Here is a 15,932-nt window from a genome sequence, read left to right as displayed (position 1 = left end):
CCAGCCAGCTTCTCAGAGAACAGTCGGTGCATCTCTCCCCAGCGAAGCTGAGCAAAGCTGTTGCTTCTTCAGAGGACCCCCAGGGATCATAGCACCTGAGGGAAGGGCCTGGCTGCACGGGCTGCGGGGCCCCAAGGAGTGCGGCCAGCAGAATGGCAGGTTCCAGCCCAAGGACAGCGCATGGAGGGCTAATCCTCTGGCTTCCCCCATTCTGTGACTCCCAATACAAGAGCGTGGTCAGAGCTGGGCTACACATACGGGCATGGCCTCCTAGGCTGGCTGGGCCCTATCTCTCCAGGACTCTGGTCAGGCTGTGGCCAACACCCTCTCTAAGGCCCCAGGTGGGGGGGGGCGTGGTGGAGTGAGAGCCCCTCGGCCCAGCGTCCCACCAGGCCCTGACCAGCCGTCCTCCCTGGGTCTGATAAGACACCCCACCCCCACGGCCCTCTCCCCTCTCTAGGCCAGTGGCCACAGCCTGGCCCCCACCCTGGCTCCGCGTATATAAAGGGATGCTGGGGACTGAGCACCCCACAGGCCGGTCCTGAGCACGCCCAGCTCCCACTCAGCTCCACCATGTCTCTGACCAAGGCCGAGAGGACCATCATCCTGTCCATGTGGGGCAAGATCTCCACGCAGGCGGATGCTATTGGCACCGAGGCCCTGGAGAGGTCAGTGCCTGATGGGCTGCACTGGGGCCAGGAGGTGACAGTGCGGGTTAGTGAGGCCCGGGGGCAATGGGTGGGGGGCACGGGGTCAGTGGGCAGGAAGGGAAGGTGCATGGGGAAGGGGCTTGGCACCCAGGTCTCCCCCACCTCCGTGCAGTGAGTGAAGGAAGGAAGGAAGGAACTGCTGAGCCATGGGCCGCTGGGGTGGGCTTGTGCCGCGCCCCGGGGTGGGGGCCCGGGACCGGGGAGAGTTGGCCAGGCGGGCCTGCCCTTGTGCCACACCGGGGCGTGCGGGTCCACGGGGAGGTTCGCGTCCCTGTTTCTGTTCTAAAACATCCATTACAACGTGTCGTGGGGGGAGGACGGGGCTTCCTACGCGTCAGTGGCGCCACCGTGGCCCGCAGGCTCTTCGCCAGCTTCCCGCAGACCAAGACCTACTTCCCGCACTTCGAGCTGCGCGCGGGCTCAGCGCACCTGCGGGCGCACGGCGCCAAGGTGGTGGCCGCGCTGGGCGACGCGGTGCGCAGCCTCGACGACGTGGCGGGCGCCCTGTCCAGGCTGAGCGAGCTGCACGCCTACATCCTGCGCGTGGACCCGGTCAACTTCAAGGTGGGCGGGGGGGGGTCCCCAGGGTCCCCAGGGTCCCCAGGCGCCGCCCGCGCTCACCCAGGCCCTCCCTCCGGCGCAGCTGCTGTCCCACTGTCTGCTGGTCACCCTGGCCTCGCACTTCCCCGCCGACCTCACGGCCGACGCCCACGTCGCGTGGGACAAGTTCCTGTCGCTCGTGTCCTGCGTCCTGACTGAGAAGTACCGCTGAGCGCCTCCGGCTGCGCCCCTGCGCAGCTCCCGCACCTCACTGCGACCCCCCCCCCCCACCCCACCCCCACCCCCACCCCCCCCCCCCGCCCCTCGTTGACGCACCAATAAACCAGTGCAAGTCCACCTCGCCTCCCTGGTCGCTGGCGCCGTGGAGGGGGCTGCAGGGGGTGGGGGCGACAGGGCTGCAGGGGGGGTGGGAGCTGCAGGGGAGGGGCGGCAGGCTGCAGGAGGGGGCGATGGGCTGCAGGGGCGGGTAGGGGCTCCCGGGGGCGAGTGGCAGGCTGCAGGTGGTAGGGAGACGGGCTGCAGGGAGGGTCGATGGGCTGCAGGCAGCAGCGGACTGCCGGGGCGGGGGGTGGGGGGTGGGTGGGTGGGGTGGCTGCAGGTGGGGCGGGCTTGGGGGGGCTGCTGGAATCCTCCCTCGGACCCCAGGGTCTCTGCGAGGGCAGCGGGGAATCCCCCCGGGTGGAGCCCCCACCCCTTGGGCTGTCCCTGGGGCCCCCATGGCGCTCTCTCCTTCCTCTGGAGTTTGTACTGCCTCCTGGTCCCTCCTCCATGCGGGAAGGAAGGAGTGGGGGGGGTGCATCTGGGCCGTTGCACTCCTCCCTTCCTCCACTCCAGAACTTCTATGGGTCCCTAACACAGCCACGCATGTGTCCAGACTCTAATACAACAGCCACTTGCCCCCGGAGCTCACGATCTAGTAGCAGATACACACGTGATAGAGTCAGATTGCAGTTCACAGAAATAAAAACGGAAAAGAGGGTCAATCTTACTTATAATTAGAAAAACGCATTTTAACACTACTAAAAATGAAACCTTACCTAGACCCACTTCTCACCTACCCGGTGGACAAACATCCAAGGCTTTGACCACACTCTGCTAGTGGTGCTTTCTATACTGGATAGGAGCTTCGCCTTCCCACCACCAGAAACACCAGCCCAGCTTCAGGCGTTGAATGGTTGATCCGAACCATGACAACCCACACAGTGGAGAACTGTCACCTGAAAAACAAATGAGGACAATTTCTAATAGTGGCTGTGAAGTGATGTCTGGGATTTATCAAGTAAAAAGTAAAAGAAAAAAGAAAGAAGGGCAGCCCAGGTGGCTCAGCAGTTGAGCATCTGCCTTCAGCCCAGGGTGTGATCCTGGAGCCTGCGTCTCCCTCTGCCTATATATATATATATATATATATATCATGGTATCTTCTCTGTAAGGAAGGAGAGAAGAGGAATACGTGGTTAGCTTAGCCAGTAAAATATGTGGCTCTAGATCTCTGGGTGGTGAGTTCAAGCCCTCCATTAGGCAGAGTTTAGTAAAAAAAAAAAAAAAAGGGACGAGAGATACCAATGTGTATGTGCACACGCATGTGTGAACGTGTGCTGTGTGTGTGCATTTTGGCACACATGTTTGTTCCTAGCCCTGTGTGTGCACTTGTGCGTGTTCATAAGTATTGTTTCCTTATATTTTTTTAAGTAAGAGCTATGCCCTATGGGGATCCCTGGGTGGCTCAGCAGTTTAGCGCCTGCCTTTGGCCCAGGGCACGATCCCGGATAAAATAAAAAAATTTTATTTTTAAAATAAATCTTAAAAAAAAAAAAAAAGATCTATGCCCTATGTGAGGCTTGAACTCAAGACCCTGAGATTAAGAGTCACATTCTCTACCAACTCAGCTAGCCAGGCCCCCCTTGTGTTTGCTTATTTTTGCAAAGAGAAACTACGCAAGGATAAACTGGAAATGTTTACAAATAATAATGTGGGCTGGGGATGAAGAGGAGGGGTGGAGGGAGCTCCCCGCAGTCTAGCTCTCCCCGTGGTTTTGACCTTTCAATCATGTAAATCTTTTTTTTTAAGATTTTATTTATTCATTCATCAGAGACAGAGAGAGAGAGAGGGAGAGACACAGGCAGAGGGAGAAGCAGGCTCCGTGCAGAGAGCCCGACATGGGACTCGATCCCCGGTTTCCAGGATCACAGCTTGGGCTGAAGGCGGTGCTAAACCACTAAGCCCCCCGGGCTGCCCTCAATCATGTAAATCTTTAACCAAAAATAGAATCAAAAAGTGAAAACATGAAATTGAAAGCCAACTTAAATGAACCTGTGCAAGAATGTAATAGTATAACCACTTGGCTGAGACCAAAAAAAACAGCAAAGAAATCCTAATAATCACTCAGTAGTTTATTGGTCATAATAACAGATGTTAAATGTTCATAACCTTTTAACTTAAAAATTACCTTTTTTAAAAGAATTATTTTTTACTTATTTGAGAGAGAGATAGAGAGCATAAGAGGGTAGGGGCAGAGCAGGAAGTAGAAGCAGATTTCCTGCTGAGCAGGGAACTGGATGCGGGAATCCATCCCAGGGCCCTGAGGTCATGACCTGAGCCGGAGGCAGATGCTTAACCAACTGAGCCCCCAGGTGCCCCTTAGCTTAAGGATTTTCAAGGGACATCTGGGTGGCTCAGTGCATCGAGCAACTGATTCTTGGTTTTGGCTCAGGTCATGATCTCAGGGTCATGAGATCAAGTTCCACTTAGTGTGGAGCCTGCTAGAGAGTCTGTCCCTTCTCTCTCTCCCCTTCTCCCTCCTCCTCCTCTTCCTCCTCCTCTCTCCCTCTCTCAAAATAAATAAAATCCTTTTTAAAAAATTTTTAAAATTAAAAATTTCAAACCATCAGGGTGTCTGGGTAGTTCAGTTGGTTAAGAATGACTCTTGATATCAGCTCACGTCATGATCCTGGGGTCCTGGGATCGAGCCGCACATGCTTCTTCCTCTCCTTCGGCTCATTCCCCCCCTCTCTCTCTTGCTCACTCTCAAATAAATAAAATCTTTTTTTAAAAAAATCCCTAAATACTTTGTGCATTTCTTCAAGTCGACAAGAACACGTGACTGCATAGCCAGAGAATAACCAGCAAAGGAGGAAATTAACAGGAATCCAAATCCGTTCACACAAGATCTCACACATATGTCGTCCTTTCCAGTAATGCTCTTTACTGGTCCAGGGTCAACTCTTGGAGCTAACTAACTGGAATTTAAATTAAAAATTTAAAAAACAACTTTGCATTAGTCTCCTTCAATCTGCTCTTCAGTCTTTCCTTGCATGACCTTAGTTTAATTTTTTTTTTTATGATAGTCACAGAGAGAGAGAGAGAGGCAGAGACATGGGCAGAGGGAGAAGCAGGCTCCATGCACCGGGAGCCCAATGTGGGATTTGATCCCGGGTCTCCAGGATTGCGCCATGGGCCAAAGGCAGGCGCTAAACTGCTACACCACCCAGGGATCCCCATGACCTTAATTTTGAGGAACACTTGCCAGTTGCTTGAGCAGTGTTCCTCTGTTTGGGTTCGTCTCATATCTCCTCATGATGACATTTAGGTTATTCATTTCCAGCAGGAACATTGCAGAAGTGGCGCTGTGTCTACTTAATGCATCCCATACACACATAATTGTTCCTTTACTGGTGATGTTCATGTTGATCACGTAGTTGAAATGGTGTCTATAAGTTTCTCCACTACAAAGTTAATTAGTGTTTTATGCTTTTTCATTAATAATTAATAAATTTTTGGGATCCCTGGGTGGCGCAGCGGTTTGGCGCCTGCCTTTGGCCCAGGGCGCGATCCTGGAGACCAGGGATCGAATCCCACGTCGGGCTCCCGGTACATGGAGCCTGCTTCTCCCTCTGCCTGTGTCTCTGCCTCTCTCTCTCTCTCTCTCTCTCTGTGACTATCATAAAAAAAAAATAATTAATTAATTAATAAATTTTTTAACAAAGTGATACTTTGAGACTATGAAAATGTCCCGCTCTTTATATGATTTCATCCACCGCTCTTGGCATCCATTGGGGATCCTTCCTACATCAACTGTTACTGCGATGGCAATTTTCCATTGTTCCCTCTATGCTTGGCAGCCGCTCTACTGTGAGGAAAAGCTCTGACTTCCCATTATCTTTTTAAATTTATATCATATTAACTCACTAATTCCCATTTTCTTCAGTGGGTTATGCTCTACTGCCAATCATATTTATTTTGATCCCTAACCTGTCCCAGGTTTGGACAAACTGACTCATGTGTCCTCCTCATCCTTGGAGTACTTTCCTTATTTCTGCCATGAGAAGTTCCAGATCCATCTTGTACTTTCCCTGCACCAGCCTAAAATCAGCCGTTTCCCCACACAGTTCTGTTTCCTCCTAGTGGAGAATGGTATTTGGAAAGCAGGATCTGGGGGCTGATGTGCTACTCGGGTGTCACTGCTTCCAGTCTTTCTCAATGGAAAGAACCAAGAGACGTATTTATATCCATATACACACACAGTCACGAACAACTCCACACGCACACCTGCATCTGTTCTATGTCTGAGGACATTAGAAGCCCTAACCTTATACTGAGGTCTCTAGTTATAGTGCAGAACCACGTGGCTCATTCTTGTCCTCTCCCTTTCCATATTTGTGTCTCCTGCCCACAACAGTGAGGCTCTCGTTGCCCTCAACATATTTACTTCTTTTTTTTTTTTTTTTTTTTTTTTTTTTTTTTTTTTTTTTTAATAACACATGACAGGAGCTATGCTCTTTTGAACATGAATTCTACCCCAGGTGCTCCACCATGAGCCTTCTTTCATTATCATTCTTTTTATTTTTTTTTTTAATTTTTATTTATTTATGATAGGAACACAGTGAGAGAGAGGCAGAGACATACAGGCAGAGGGAGAAGCAGGCTCCATGCACCGGGAGCCCGACGTGGGATTCGATCCCGGATCTCCAGGATCGCGCCCTGGGCCAAAGGCAGGCGCCAAACCGCTGCGCCACCCGGGGATCCCAACATATTTACTTCTGTGCTCGACTCCCTGTATGTTACGAATAACCCAACTGCGTCAGCTCATACCAACTAGCCCCGGGGCTTGATATCATAATTTTCAAACTATGTTATTTATTTTGCAGGGTAAAAGCAAGTAAGTAAAAATATTATGCCATTAGGAACTACTATTTTCAGGGTAAGTAAAAATAGATGCAAATATATAAACAATGAAATTTTGGGGTGCCTGGGTGGCTCAGCCTGTAGAGCATGCAACTCACTCTCATGAGTTCAAGCCCCAGCTTGGCCATAGAACTTACTTTATTTATTTATTTATTTATTTTATTTTATTTTTTTATTTATTTTATTTTTTTTACATAGAGCTTACTTAAAAAAAAAAAAAAAAGATTAGGGACGTCTGGGTGGCATCAATCAATGATGCTTGCTTTCAGCTCAGGTCATGACCCCGGGGCCCTGGGATCGAGTCCCCGCATCGGGCTCCCCCCAGGGAGCCTGCTCATCCCTCTGCCTGTGTCTCTGCCTCTCTCCGTGTCTCTCACGAATAAATAAAATCTTTAGAAGGGTGGGAAGAGCCAAGGGAGGCCGGAGTCGCAATGGGCAAGGCAGCAGTCCTGCTTGCCAGCCATGTGGGCGTGCTGTGCCCGCCTGTGGTTCCTGTGCGTTCACACAGCGTTTGCACCTCTGTCTGGAGCATCAGTAGTCACAGGAGAACACGGGCTTTGTGGCCACGCCCCCGGTGTCAGGGGCTGCTTTATTCTCTCACTTTGGGGCTTACCTACTGTACTCACTCTGCATTGCACACTTCCTCTCCAGAGAGTGGGTGTTTCTGTCTGTGTGTCCCCAGCTGCTGGAGCCGGCCTGGTGTCGGCTAGGGGCTCAAAGGTAATCCATGAAGGATGCATGGAGCTTCTGGGGGTTTCGGGAGCGTTCCGGAGATTATTCCTGCTACTGGTCCGACATTAGGGTCTGGGATTCTCAGTGCTGCAGAGAGACTCTGTCCTGAGGGGAGGTGCCCAGGTGGGACCCCCTTCCCAGGGAGGACTCTGACCCAGAAGGACCCCTGCCCAGGAGCATGGGGGTGGGGTGTGAGGTGTGTCCTAGAGCTGCCAGCCAGCAGCCCGGCCTTTGGCATCAGCATGGGAGAGGCCAGGGAGTGACCTGAGTGTGAGTCTCCGGAGGCCATGGCCCTGCCTCCCAGGGGCTCTGTGACTATGCAAAACCTCTCCACTCTGGGCCTCAGTTGACCCCAGACCCCAGATGACCCCAGGGAACCTTCACGTTCCAAAAAACAAGTGCCTGTTTGTGGTGGTGGATCTGAAGATTTGAATATGTTGTCAGCCCCACAAAGGCAGGAACAGCCCACTTCCCTACCATTGGGCGGGCAGTGACCGAGCACTACTGGTGCTCCCACCTGGGGCCCAGCGTCTGGGCAGCCGGGCAGGCAGGGCCACCGGCTCCGGCTCCGGAAGGGCAGCCTTGGGGTTGAGGACTTCTAATTCACTCAACAAGAACTTTTGGGGAGCTTGCTCTGGGAAGTCCTGATTCTTTGGGATGCTTGGAATAGACCAGGAAACTATGCCGAAAGAAAAATTCTCTGCTTTTCTGAGTTCACATTCTAGTGGAAAACAAACAAAAACATTTATTTTCTGAGTGGAAAAAAAATAGAGCGGGTGGGAGATTGCACAGGCAGGGGTAGCGAGTTGCCATTTTAAATGCGGTGGTCACTGTGAGCCTATAAACACAGTGGCACTTGAGTGAGTGACAATGTTGGGGAAGAGTCTTCCAGGCAGGAGGCCCCACGGAGGCTGCGGAGCACAGGGAGCGGGAGAGACCAGAAACCACGCCGCCGCCGGGAGCAGGAAGGTCCGGGAGGGCTGGGGTCTCTGACCTGGGCCTTGGGAAGAGATGGTGCTGCCACCACCATGGCCAGGGGACAGGCAGAAGGATGGAAGGACGGAAGAGCAGGCTTTGAGGGCCAGATCAGGCTTGATTCAAGATGTACAGGTGAGGAGGTGAAACGCTCCCTGGAGAGAGTGTGAGCTCGGGATGGTGTCTATGTGGGTGTCAGCCCAGGCCGGTCACAGAGGGAGGTGAAAGTCATGGGACTGAGGAACTACCTCAGCACAAGTTTAGGGGGTCAGGACCCAAGCCTATCAAGGAGGAGAGAGGAAGGATGGAAAATCTGGGGAGCAAAGGGTGCTCTTAGCTGTGCTAAGCACTCAGGCAAAGGCTGGGAGGTGAGCCTGGGACGGGCTCCGGGCTCGGCTAGGGGACAAAACAAGACCCCAGCTGTAGGAGGGGGGATACTGTGGGCGCCCTAGTCCCTCCTTCTCCCCAGCTCCTCCCACCAAAGCACCAAGCACCCGGGAGCTGAAGGTTGGGCTCATCTGCAGCCCCTGCCTCTGCCCGAGCCTCTGGGGATTCAAGGCTGGAAGGAGGGAGCTCAGGGCTGGAACCCCGAGAACAATTCCTACTCCACAGTGACTGCCGGGCCGAGCTCACGCTGAGTAGGGAAGAGACCCTTCCTGGGAGGAGCTTCCAAGATTGGGGCTTGGCAGTGTCCTGTGGGCCCTCTCCACAGCTTGGGGCCTGGATGTCGTCCTCATGTGTGTGAAGACCTGGGCGTGGGAGTAGCTCCTGCTAAACCACAGGCCTGCTCCCAGGGACAGGAGCACCGAGCCAGCGAGGGCCCACAGAAGCCGCGGAGGGCTGCTTGTAGCTGACCTGGGGGCACTTGTGATGGGTGCACGCGGGCGCAACTGCACGACACAAAGATGCTTTTCGAGATAATTCAGCTAAATGAAGAGAACAGCACTAAAATGCTAGTGTGTGAGATATAAGGGATTTCTATGGACCCACCGTCTGCAGACTCCCTCGAGGGCTCTAAAGAACCATGCATTGTTTTTTTCTTTCTTTCTTTTTTTTTTTTTTTTTTTTTAAGATTTTTATTTACTTATTCATGACAGAGAGAGAGCAGGCTCCATGCAGGGAACCCGACGCCGGACTCGGACTCGGATCCCAGGTCTCCAGGATCACTCCCTGGGCCTAAGGCAGGTGCTGAACCGCTGAGCCACCCAGGGATCCCCTATGCATTGTTTTTATGAGCAATGACGGTGGCTTTTAGGAAGCCTTTGAAGACATAGTGCTAACTGGCCCCCTCCAGAGCTGAGGCCCCCTTGGAATGGGAACAATAAGTCACCCCATGTGAGCTCTCAGGCATAGTCTCCGTGATTACACACACACACACACACTCTCTCTCTCTCTCTCTCTTAAATAAACAAAATATTTTTAAAAGTAAAATAAAAACCTTAAATATCTGCACAATGCAGGGACACCTGGGTGACTCAGTGGCTGAGCATCTCCTTTCCGCCCAGGGCGTGATCCTGGAGTCCCAGGATCGAGTCCCGCGCTGGGCTCCCTGGGTGGAGCCTGCTTCTCCCTCTGCCTGTGTCTCTGCCTCTCTCTGTGTCTCTCATGAATAAATAAAATGTAACAAAAAAAGATTTATTTTTCTGATAGAGAGAGAGCACAATCAGGGGGAGGAGCAGAGAGAGAGGCAGAAGCAGACTCTCCACTAAACAGGGAGCCCCTAAAACTTCCTATCTTTCAAAAAAGGTGTGCTTACGAAGAAATGTTCATTACGTTAAATTTTAAAAATCAAGCTATAATTTAACTTAAAATACATGACTAAAAACGGACCCTTTGCAAGAACACATAGTAACTAAAGGAACATGTTAAGCACCTTATGGGGGTTAGGGAAAGGGTGTAAGCTAGGAGGGTAAAGAGACGGAAATAAGGAGTAGAGGCTGTAGTGGGAACATGGCCGTTGGGACTATAAGCTCGTGTCATCCAGGCTGTGTGTGAAGACTGTCATGCTCTGTGACAGCTGGTCTCAGTCTCCCTCTGTGACCCTGTGTTCACTCATCTGTAAAGTGCTTCCTAAGGTGGCCCCACAGAGCAGAAGCAGAGGGAGGAGGAGAGAGTGCTTCTGTGAGAGCCTGACACACTCCAGGTCACCCATCACAAGGACAGTGAGCGTGGAGGCCAGTCACGGGGCTGGGCTGACATGGTGACTCTCCACCTGGGCCTGGGCCCCTATCTCCCAGGAACTTGGACTGACCTGTGGCCCAGCAGTGGGGAGGCCTGAGTGAGAGCCCCTCGGCCCAGCGTCCCACCAGGCCCTGACCAGCCGTCCTCCCTGGGTCTGATAAGACACCCCACCCCCACGGCCCTCTCCCTCTCCAGGCCAGTGGCCACAGCCTGGCCCCCACCCTGGCTCCGCGTATATAAAGGGATGCTGGGGGCTGAGCACCCCACAGGCCGGTCCTGAGCACGCCCAGCTCCCACTCAGCTCCACCATGTCTCTGACCAAGGCCGAGAGGACCATCATCCTGTCCATGTGGGGCAAGATCTCCACGCAGGCGGATGCTATTGGCACCGAGGCCCTGGAGAGGTCAGTGCCTGATGGGCTGCACTGGGGCCAGGAGGTGACAGTGCGGGTTAGTGAGGCCCGGGGGCAATGGGTGGGGGGCACGGGGTCAGTGGGCAGGAAGGGAAGGTGCATGGGGAAGGGGCTTGGCACCCAGGTCTCCCCCACCTCCATGCAGTGAGTGAAGGAAGGAAGGAAGGAACTGCTGAGCCATGGGCCGCTGGGGTGGGCTTGTGCCGCGCCCCGGGGTGGGGGCCCGGGACCGGGGAGAGTTGGCCAGGCGGGCCTGCCCTTGTGCCACACCGGGGCGTGCGGGTCCACGGGGAGGTTCGCGTCCCTGTTTCTGTTCTAAAACATCCATTACAACGTGTCGTGGGGGGAGGACGGGGCTTCCTACGCGTCAGTGGCGCCACCGTGGCCCGCAGGCTCTTCGCCAGCTTCCCGCAGACCAAGACCTACTTCCCGCACTTCGAGCTGCGCGCGGGCTCAGCGCACCTGCGGGCGCACGGCGCCAAGGTGGTGGCCGCGCTGGGCGACGCGGTGCGCAGCCTCGACGACGTGGCGGGCGCCCTGTCCAGGCTGAGCGAGCTGCACGCCTACATCCTGCGCGTGGACCCGGTCAACTTCAAGGTGGGCGGGGGGGGGGGGGTCCCCAGGGTCCCCAGGGTCCCCAGGCGCCGCCCGCGCTCACCCAGGCCCTCCCTCCGGCGCAGCTGCTGTCCCACTGTCTGCTGGTCACCCTGGCCTCGCACTTCCCCGCCGACCTCACGGCCGACGCCCACGTCGCGTGGGACAAGTTCCTGTCGCTCGTGTCCTGCGTCCTGACTGAGAAGTACCGCTGAGCGCCTCCGGCTGCGCCCCTGCGCGCCCTCCCCTGCGTCCCTCCCGCGTGTCCCCAATAAAAGGCTGAGGACCGAGCGGCTCCCGCGTTCTGCGTGTTGCCAGGAAGCAGGGGAGGGACAGGGGGGCGCAGGGGCGAGAACCTTTGCTCCCCGAGTGTGCGGCCCCCCGCGCCCCCGCGCCCGGGCTCTGCCTGCGGTTCCGCACCCGCTGCGGCCTGCGCTGGGCCGCCCCCCACCTTGGGCCCGGCAGATAAGCGCGGGCGGCGCCTGGGCGCGGGGGGGCCGCTATAAGGAGGCGGGCGGGGCGGGAGGGCGCAAAGCAGCCCGGAGGCGCCATGCTCAGCGCCCAGGAGCGCGCCCAGGTAGCGCAGGTCTGGGACCTGATCGCCGGCCACGAGGCGGCCTTTGGGGCGGAGCTGCTGCTCAGGTGGGCTGCGGCGGGGCGGGGCCGCGGGCCGGGGTGCCTGGGGGCGCTGGGGGGCGGGGTCCGGGGGGTACCCGGGGTGCCAGGGGTGCCCGGGGTGGGGGGCGGCCGTCCTCACCGGCGCCCGGCGCGCAGGCTCTTCACCGTGTACCCCAGCACCAAGACCTACTTCCCGCACCTGGGCCCCTGCGCCGACGAGGCGCAGCTGCTGAGCCACGGGCGGCGCATGCTGGAGGCGGTGGGCGTGGCCGTGCAGCACCTGGACAACCTGCGCGCTGCGCTGAGGCCGCTGGCCGACCTGCACGCCCAGGTGCTGCGCGTGGACCCCTCTAACTTCCCGGTGAGCGCGCCGCGGCCTCGGGGGGAGGGGACGGGGGGCAGCAGGGCCCGCGGAGGCAGCGCCCTCACCCGCACCTGTGCCCCCGCAGCTGCTGATCCAGTGTTTCCAGGTGGTGCTGGCCTCCCACCTGCAGGACGAGTTCACCGTGGAGATGCAGGCGGCGTGGGACAAGTTCCTGACGGGCGTGGCGGTGGTGCTGACGGAGAAGTACCGCTGAGCCCGCGCCCCCGCCACATCCCCGCGTGTCAATAAACACGGGTCAAGCGGCGCCGGCGCCTGTGTGCTCTGTGGGCTGCGGGCGGGTACCTCCGGGCACCTTAGAGCGCCACCCCAACCCTCGCGCACCGGGGACAGGGGCCCGGGACTCTGAAATGGGGACAATTCCTTGGTTATAGTCCCGGGTCCGTGCAGAGTGTGGATCCCCAAAGCCTTGGACAGAACCGTTGCCGAGGGGCTTTGGGGCAATGAGGGGGGCACCGGGGCGCTGACATGAGGGGGCCCTGGTCTGGTGCTCTCACACAGCGACACCATTCACAAAGCACCTGTGTGTTCACTCCCTCCTGGAACCTGCCTCCATCCTTCCCGCTGGGCGCTACCAGCTTGAATTCTCACGTCTTTTGCTGACAAATACCAGCACCGCCCACCCCCAACAGCCAAGTTCCTGGGCTCAGGTCAAATGGGTTGGGACTCCTCAAGGCCTTTGCTTCCCCCCATTCCCCTGACACTCAGTCCACAGCAAACTTTGCCCTAGCCATGCTAGCCCGTTCCTCTGAAGGTCCTGGGGCAGGGCACTGGGGTAGGAACTCCCACCACCACCCTCTGGCAGACAGAGTAGGTTTCTAACCCTGTTCACACAGCCGCTGGCTGATACAGGACCTGTCCTGGAGCAACGTGAGCCTAATGCAGAGCGTGTGGAAACAAACAAAAAAACCTGACTCCTCACTGGGTTTTTGACATAATTTATAAGATCATAAAGCAGAGGAACGCCCGGGGGGCTCCGCGGTTCAGCGTCTGCCTTCCACCCAGGACGTGATCCTGGAGACCCAGGATTGAGTCCCACATCGGGCTCCCTGCGTGGAGCCTGCTTCTCCCTCTGTCTGCGTCTCTGCCTCTCTCTGTGTGTCTCCTGAGAATAAATAAAATCTTAAAAAAAAAAAAAAAAAGATGATAAAGCAGGATCAGTGCCTGGCAGATCCAGGGCCACCCAACTCCCACTCCAGCTCAAGGGGCTCCTTTCAATTTCCATGATTCCCCCAACCAAGGCTTGGTCCCCTCAATCCCATCCCACCACGGTCCCCAGGGTCAGTCTCTCCCCTCTCCGCAGCATCAGGGCAGGAATCTTAGCCATCTACTACTCAGAACCTTCTCGGACAAGGGAGCGAGGCAGGGAGTGGGATTCAGGGAGTTCTCCAGACTGAACAATGAAGGTTCCCAGTTGACAATCTTGGTCAGTGCTGGGAGCACTGTGCTGACCTGGCTGTTGGTGCCCAATCCGAAGGATGCCACGAGATAGGCCCTGCCTGTGGCCCTGCCCAGCTACCCACCGCACTCCTCAGTCCACGCCTGCACTGGTCACCTGGCGCTGCCCAGGAGCGCCTGCCCAGCATGGGGGAAAGAGGGCTTGAAGGACCACATAATCTCCCTCACCACTGCTCTTTACATGGACAATCGACAGCTCTCCATCCTGGTGGATGTTTGGGGTGAAAGCAGCTTGTTCACATCAGAAAATATTGTGCTCCCCTCCCCAGTCGGCAAATACCCTAGTTTCAGAGCCAAAAGCAGGGCGGGGGGGGGGGCGGGGGGCGGTTCGGGACCTTGTGTGGGCTCCCGGGAACCACAGGAGCCAGAAGGGAGGGTGCCACGGGGAGCTGAGCTCAGTCTGCGCAGGACACAGGACAGAGAGTGAGGGCGGCCTTGGGACCCCCCCACCTGCTCCGGGACCTCGGGGCACTCGGCCAGCCAATGAGCGTGGCCCCCACGGGTGTGCCCCCTCCGCGGCCCTGGCATAAAGCCTCTGAGGCCTCCCCGCCCCACACATTTCTGGTTCTCCTCAGACTCAGAAAGAACCCACCATGGTGCTGTCTCCCGCCGACAAGACCAACATCAAGTCCACTTGGGATAAGATTGGTGGCCATGCCGGTGACTACGGCGGAGAGGCGCTGGACAGGTGAGCACCCAGCTCTCCCTGGCGCTGGGGTTCGGCCGCCCCCCACGCTCCGTGTCCGCCTCCCTGGGCCCCTGTCCTCCCCCCGAGACCCCTGTCCTTCCCCCGCGGCCTCTTGTCCTCCCCACCCCCCCCCCCCCGTGGCCCCTGTACTTCCCCTACAGCCCCTGTCCTTCCCCCGGGGCCCCTGTCCCCACTCCCGCAGCCCCTGTCCCTCCCCCCGCCCGTTCCTCCTCCTGCGGCCCTTGTCCTCCCCCCGCGGCCCCTGTCCTCCCCCCTGTGGCCCCTGTACTTCCCCTGCGGCCCCTGTCCTTGCCCCAGCCCGTGTCCATCCCCACCCCCGCCCAGTCCCTCTCCTGAGGCCCTTGTCCTCCCCCCTCCACCCCTCCCCCCTGCCCCCCGGCCCCCCGCGGCTCACCGGCCCTTCCTCCCGCAGGACCTTCCAGTCCTTCCCCACCACCAAGACCTACTTCCCGCACTTCGACCTGAGCCCCGGCTCCGCCCAGGTCAAGGCCCATGGCAAGAAGGTGGCCGACGCGCTGACCACCGCCGTGGCCCACCTGGACGACCTGCCTGGCGCCCTGTCCGCCCTCAGCGACCTGCATGCCTACAAGCTGCGGGTGGACCCCGTCAACTTCAAGGTGAGCTGCGGGCCGGGCCAGGACACACCTGGAGGGGTGCACAGAGACCCCAGGGCTCCCGGCGGTGCAGCCCGCCCCCCGCCTGACGGCCCCTCCCTCCGCAGCTCCTGAGCCACTGCCTGCTGGTGACCCTGGCCTGCCACCACCCCACCGAATTCACCCCTGCCGTCCACGCCTCCCTGGACAAGTTCTTCACTGCTGTGAGCACCGTGCTGACCTCCAAGTACCGTTAAGCTGCAGCCGCGGCAGCGGGAGCCCCTGCCCTGGGCCCCTGGGCGGCCTCCTGCACCCGCACCCTGCACTTCCTGATGTTTGAATAAAGTCTGAGTGGGCTGCAGCCTCTGAAGGCCTCCGTTGTCTTTGTCTGCGAGTGGTGCAGGTGGTCTCCTCCCTGCAGGGGACCTCTGCCGGCCTCAGTGGCTCTTGGAACTAAAGCTGAGGCTTCCTGGAATGAGCGAGTCCTGCTCCAGTCCCAGGAGGTGCCAGGCTTCCAGGGTTCCTCTCTGGAGTGACAAGCAGGGGAGGCTAAGACTGCCACCCTTTTTTTTTTTTTTTTTAAAGATTTATCTATTTATTTATTTATTAGAGAGAGAGAGAGAGGGTGGGGAGGAAGAGAGACAGGGACAAGCCCACTGAGCACTGAGCTCCGAGCTGTGGTGGGGCTCCATCTCATGACCCTGAGGCCACGATCCGAGCAGAAACCAAGAGTAGGATGCCTGCCTGACTGACTGGGCTAACACAGGGGCCTCATTAATGGTCATTTCGTATTTCTGTTAATTTTCTGTTAATTTCCTCTTAATAA

The 15,932-nt window shown here is 57.1% G+C and overlaps 5 protein-coding genes across 8 annotated transcripts in view; 4 read left to right on the top strand and 1 right to left on the bottom strand.

Annotated features, from left to right (window-relative positions):
• Positions 1–15,932, bottom strand: part of NPRL3 (NPR3 like, GATOR1 complex subunit) — a 69,150-nt gene that overhangs the window by 47,018 nt on the left and 6,200 nt on the right. For both annotated transcript variants that reach the window (XM_041747295.1, XM_041747294.1), the window contains exon 2: positions 2,330–2,488. The gene's annotated coding sequence lies outside the window, so the exon portion shown is untranslated. The remainder of the gene's footprint in view (positions 1–2,329; positions 2,489–15,932) is intronic.
• LOC121486429 (hemoglobin subunit zeta-like) lies at positions 543–1,543 on the top strand. Of its 2 annotated transcripts, XM_041747303.1 has the most exons (3): positions 543–668; positions 1,070–1,274; positions 1,354–1,543. In XM_041747303.1, exons 1-3 carry the CDS (start codon positions 574–576, stop codon positions 1,480–1,482), a joined length of 429 nt encoding a protein of 142 aa, XP_041603237.1. In that variant the 5' UTR covers positions 543–573; the 3' UTR covers positions 1,483–1,543. The 2 variants fall into 2 exon arrangements, with proteins under 2 accessions (XP_041603237.1, XP_041603236.1); XM_041747302.1 differs by having other exon boundaries at positions 547–668; positions 1,027–1,496.
• Positions 10,272–11,812, top strand: LOC121486434 (hemoglobin subunit zeta-like). Of its 2 annotated transcripts, none has more exons than XM_041747308.1 (3): positions 10,272–10,743; positions 11,102–11,349; positions 11,433–11,812. In XM_041747308.1, the coding sequence occupies exons 1-3, from the start codon at positions 10,716–10,718 to the stop codon at positions 11,559–11,561; spliced, it is 405 nt and encodes a 134-aa protein (XP_041603242.1). In that variant the 5' UTR covers positions 10,272–10,715; the 3' UTR covers positions 11,562–11,812. The 2 variants fall into 2 exon arrangements, with proteins under 2 accessions (XP_041603242.1, XP_041603241.1); XM_041747307.1 differs by having other exon boundaries at positions 10,274–10,743; positions 11,145–11,349.
• Positions 11,832–12,593, top strand: HBM (hemoglobin subunit mu). The gene is made up of 3 exons (XM_041747309.1): positions 11,832–11,988; positions 12,121–12,325; positions 12,414–12,593. Exons 1-3 carry the CDS (start codon positions 11,897–11,899, stop codon positions 12,540–12,542), a joined length of 426 nt encoding a protein of 141 aa, XP_041603243.1. The 5' UTR covers positions 11,832–11,896; the 3' UTR covers positions 12,543–12,593.
• On the top strand, positions 14,336–15,467 carry LOC121486431 (hemoglobin subunit alpha). The gene is made up of 3 exons (XM_041747305.1): positions 14,336–14,492; positions 14,926–15,130; positions 15,235–15,467. The coding sequence occupies exons 1-3, from the start codon at positions 14,398–14,400 to the stop codon at positions 15,361–15,363; spliced, it is 429 nt and encodes a 142-aa protein (XP_041603239.1). The 5' UTR covers positions 14,336–14,397; the 3' UTR covers positions 15,364–15,467.

Source organism: Vulpes lagopus, chromosome 3 (genome assembly GCF_018345385.1).
Source record: "Vulpes lagopus strain Blue_001 chromosome 3, ASM1834538v1, whole genome shotgun sequence".
Lineage (NCBI taxonomy): Eukaryota > Metazoa > Chordata > Mammalia > Carnivora > Canidae > Vulpes > Vulpes lagopus.
This window is presented reverse-complemented; position numbering and strand designations above follow the sequence as displayed.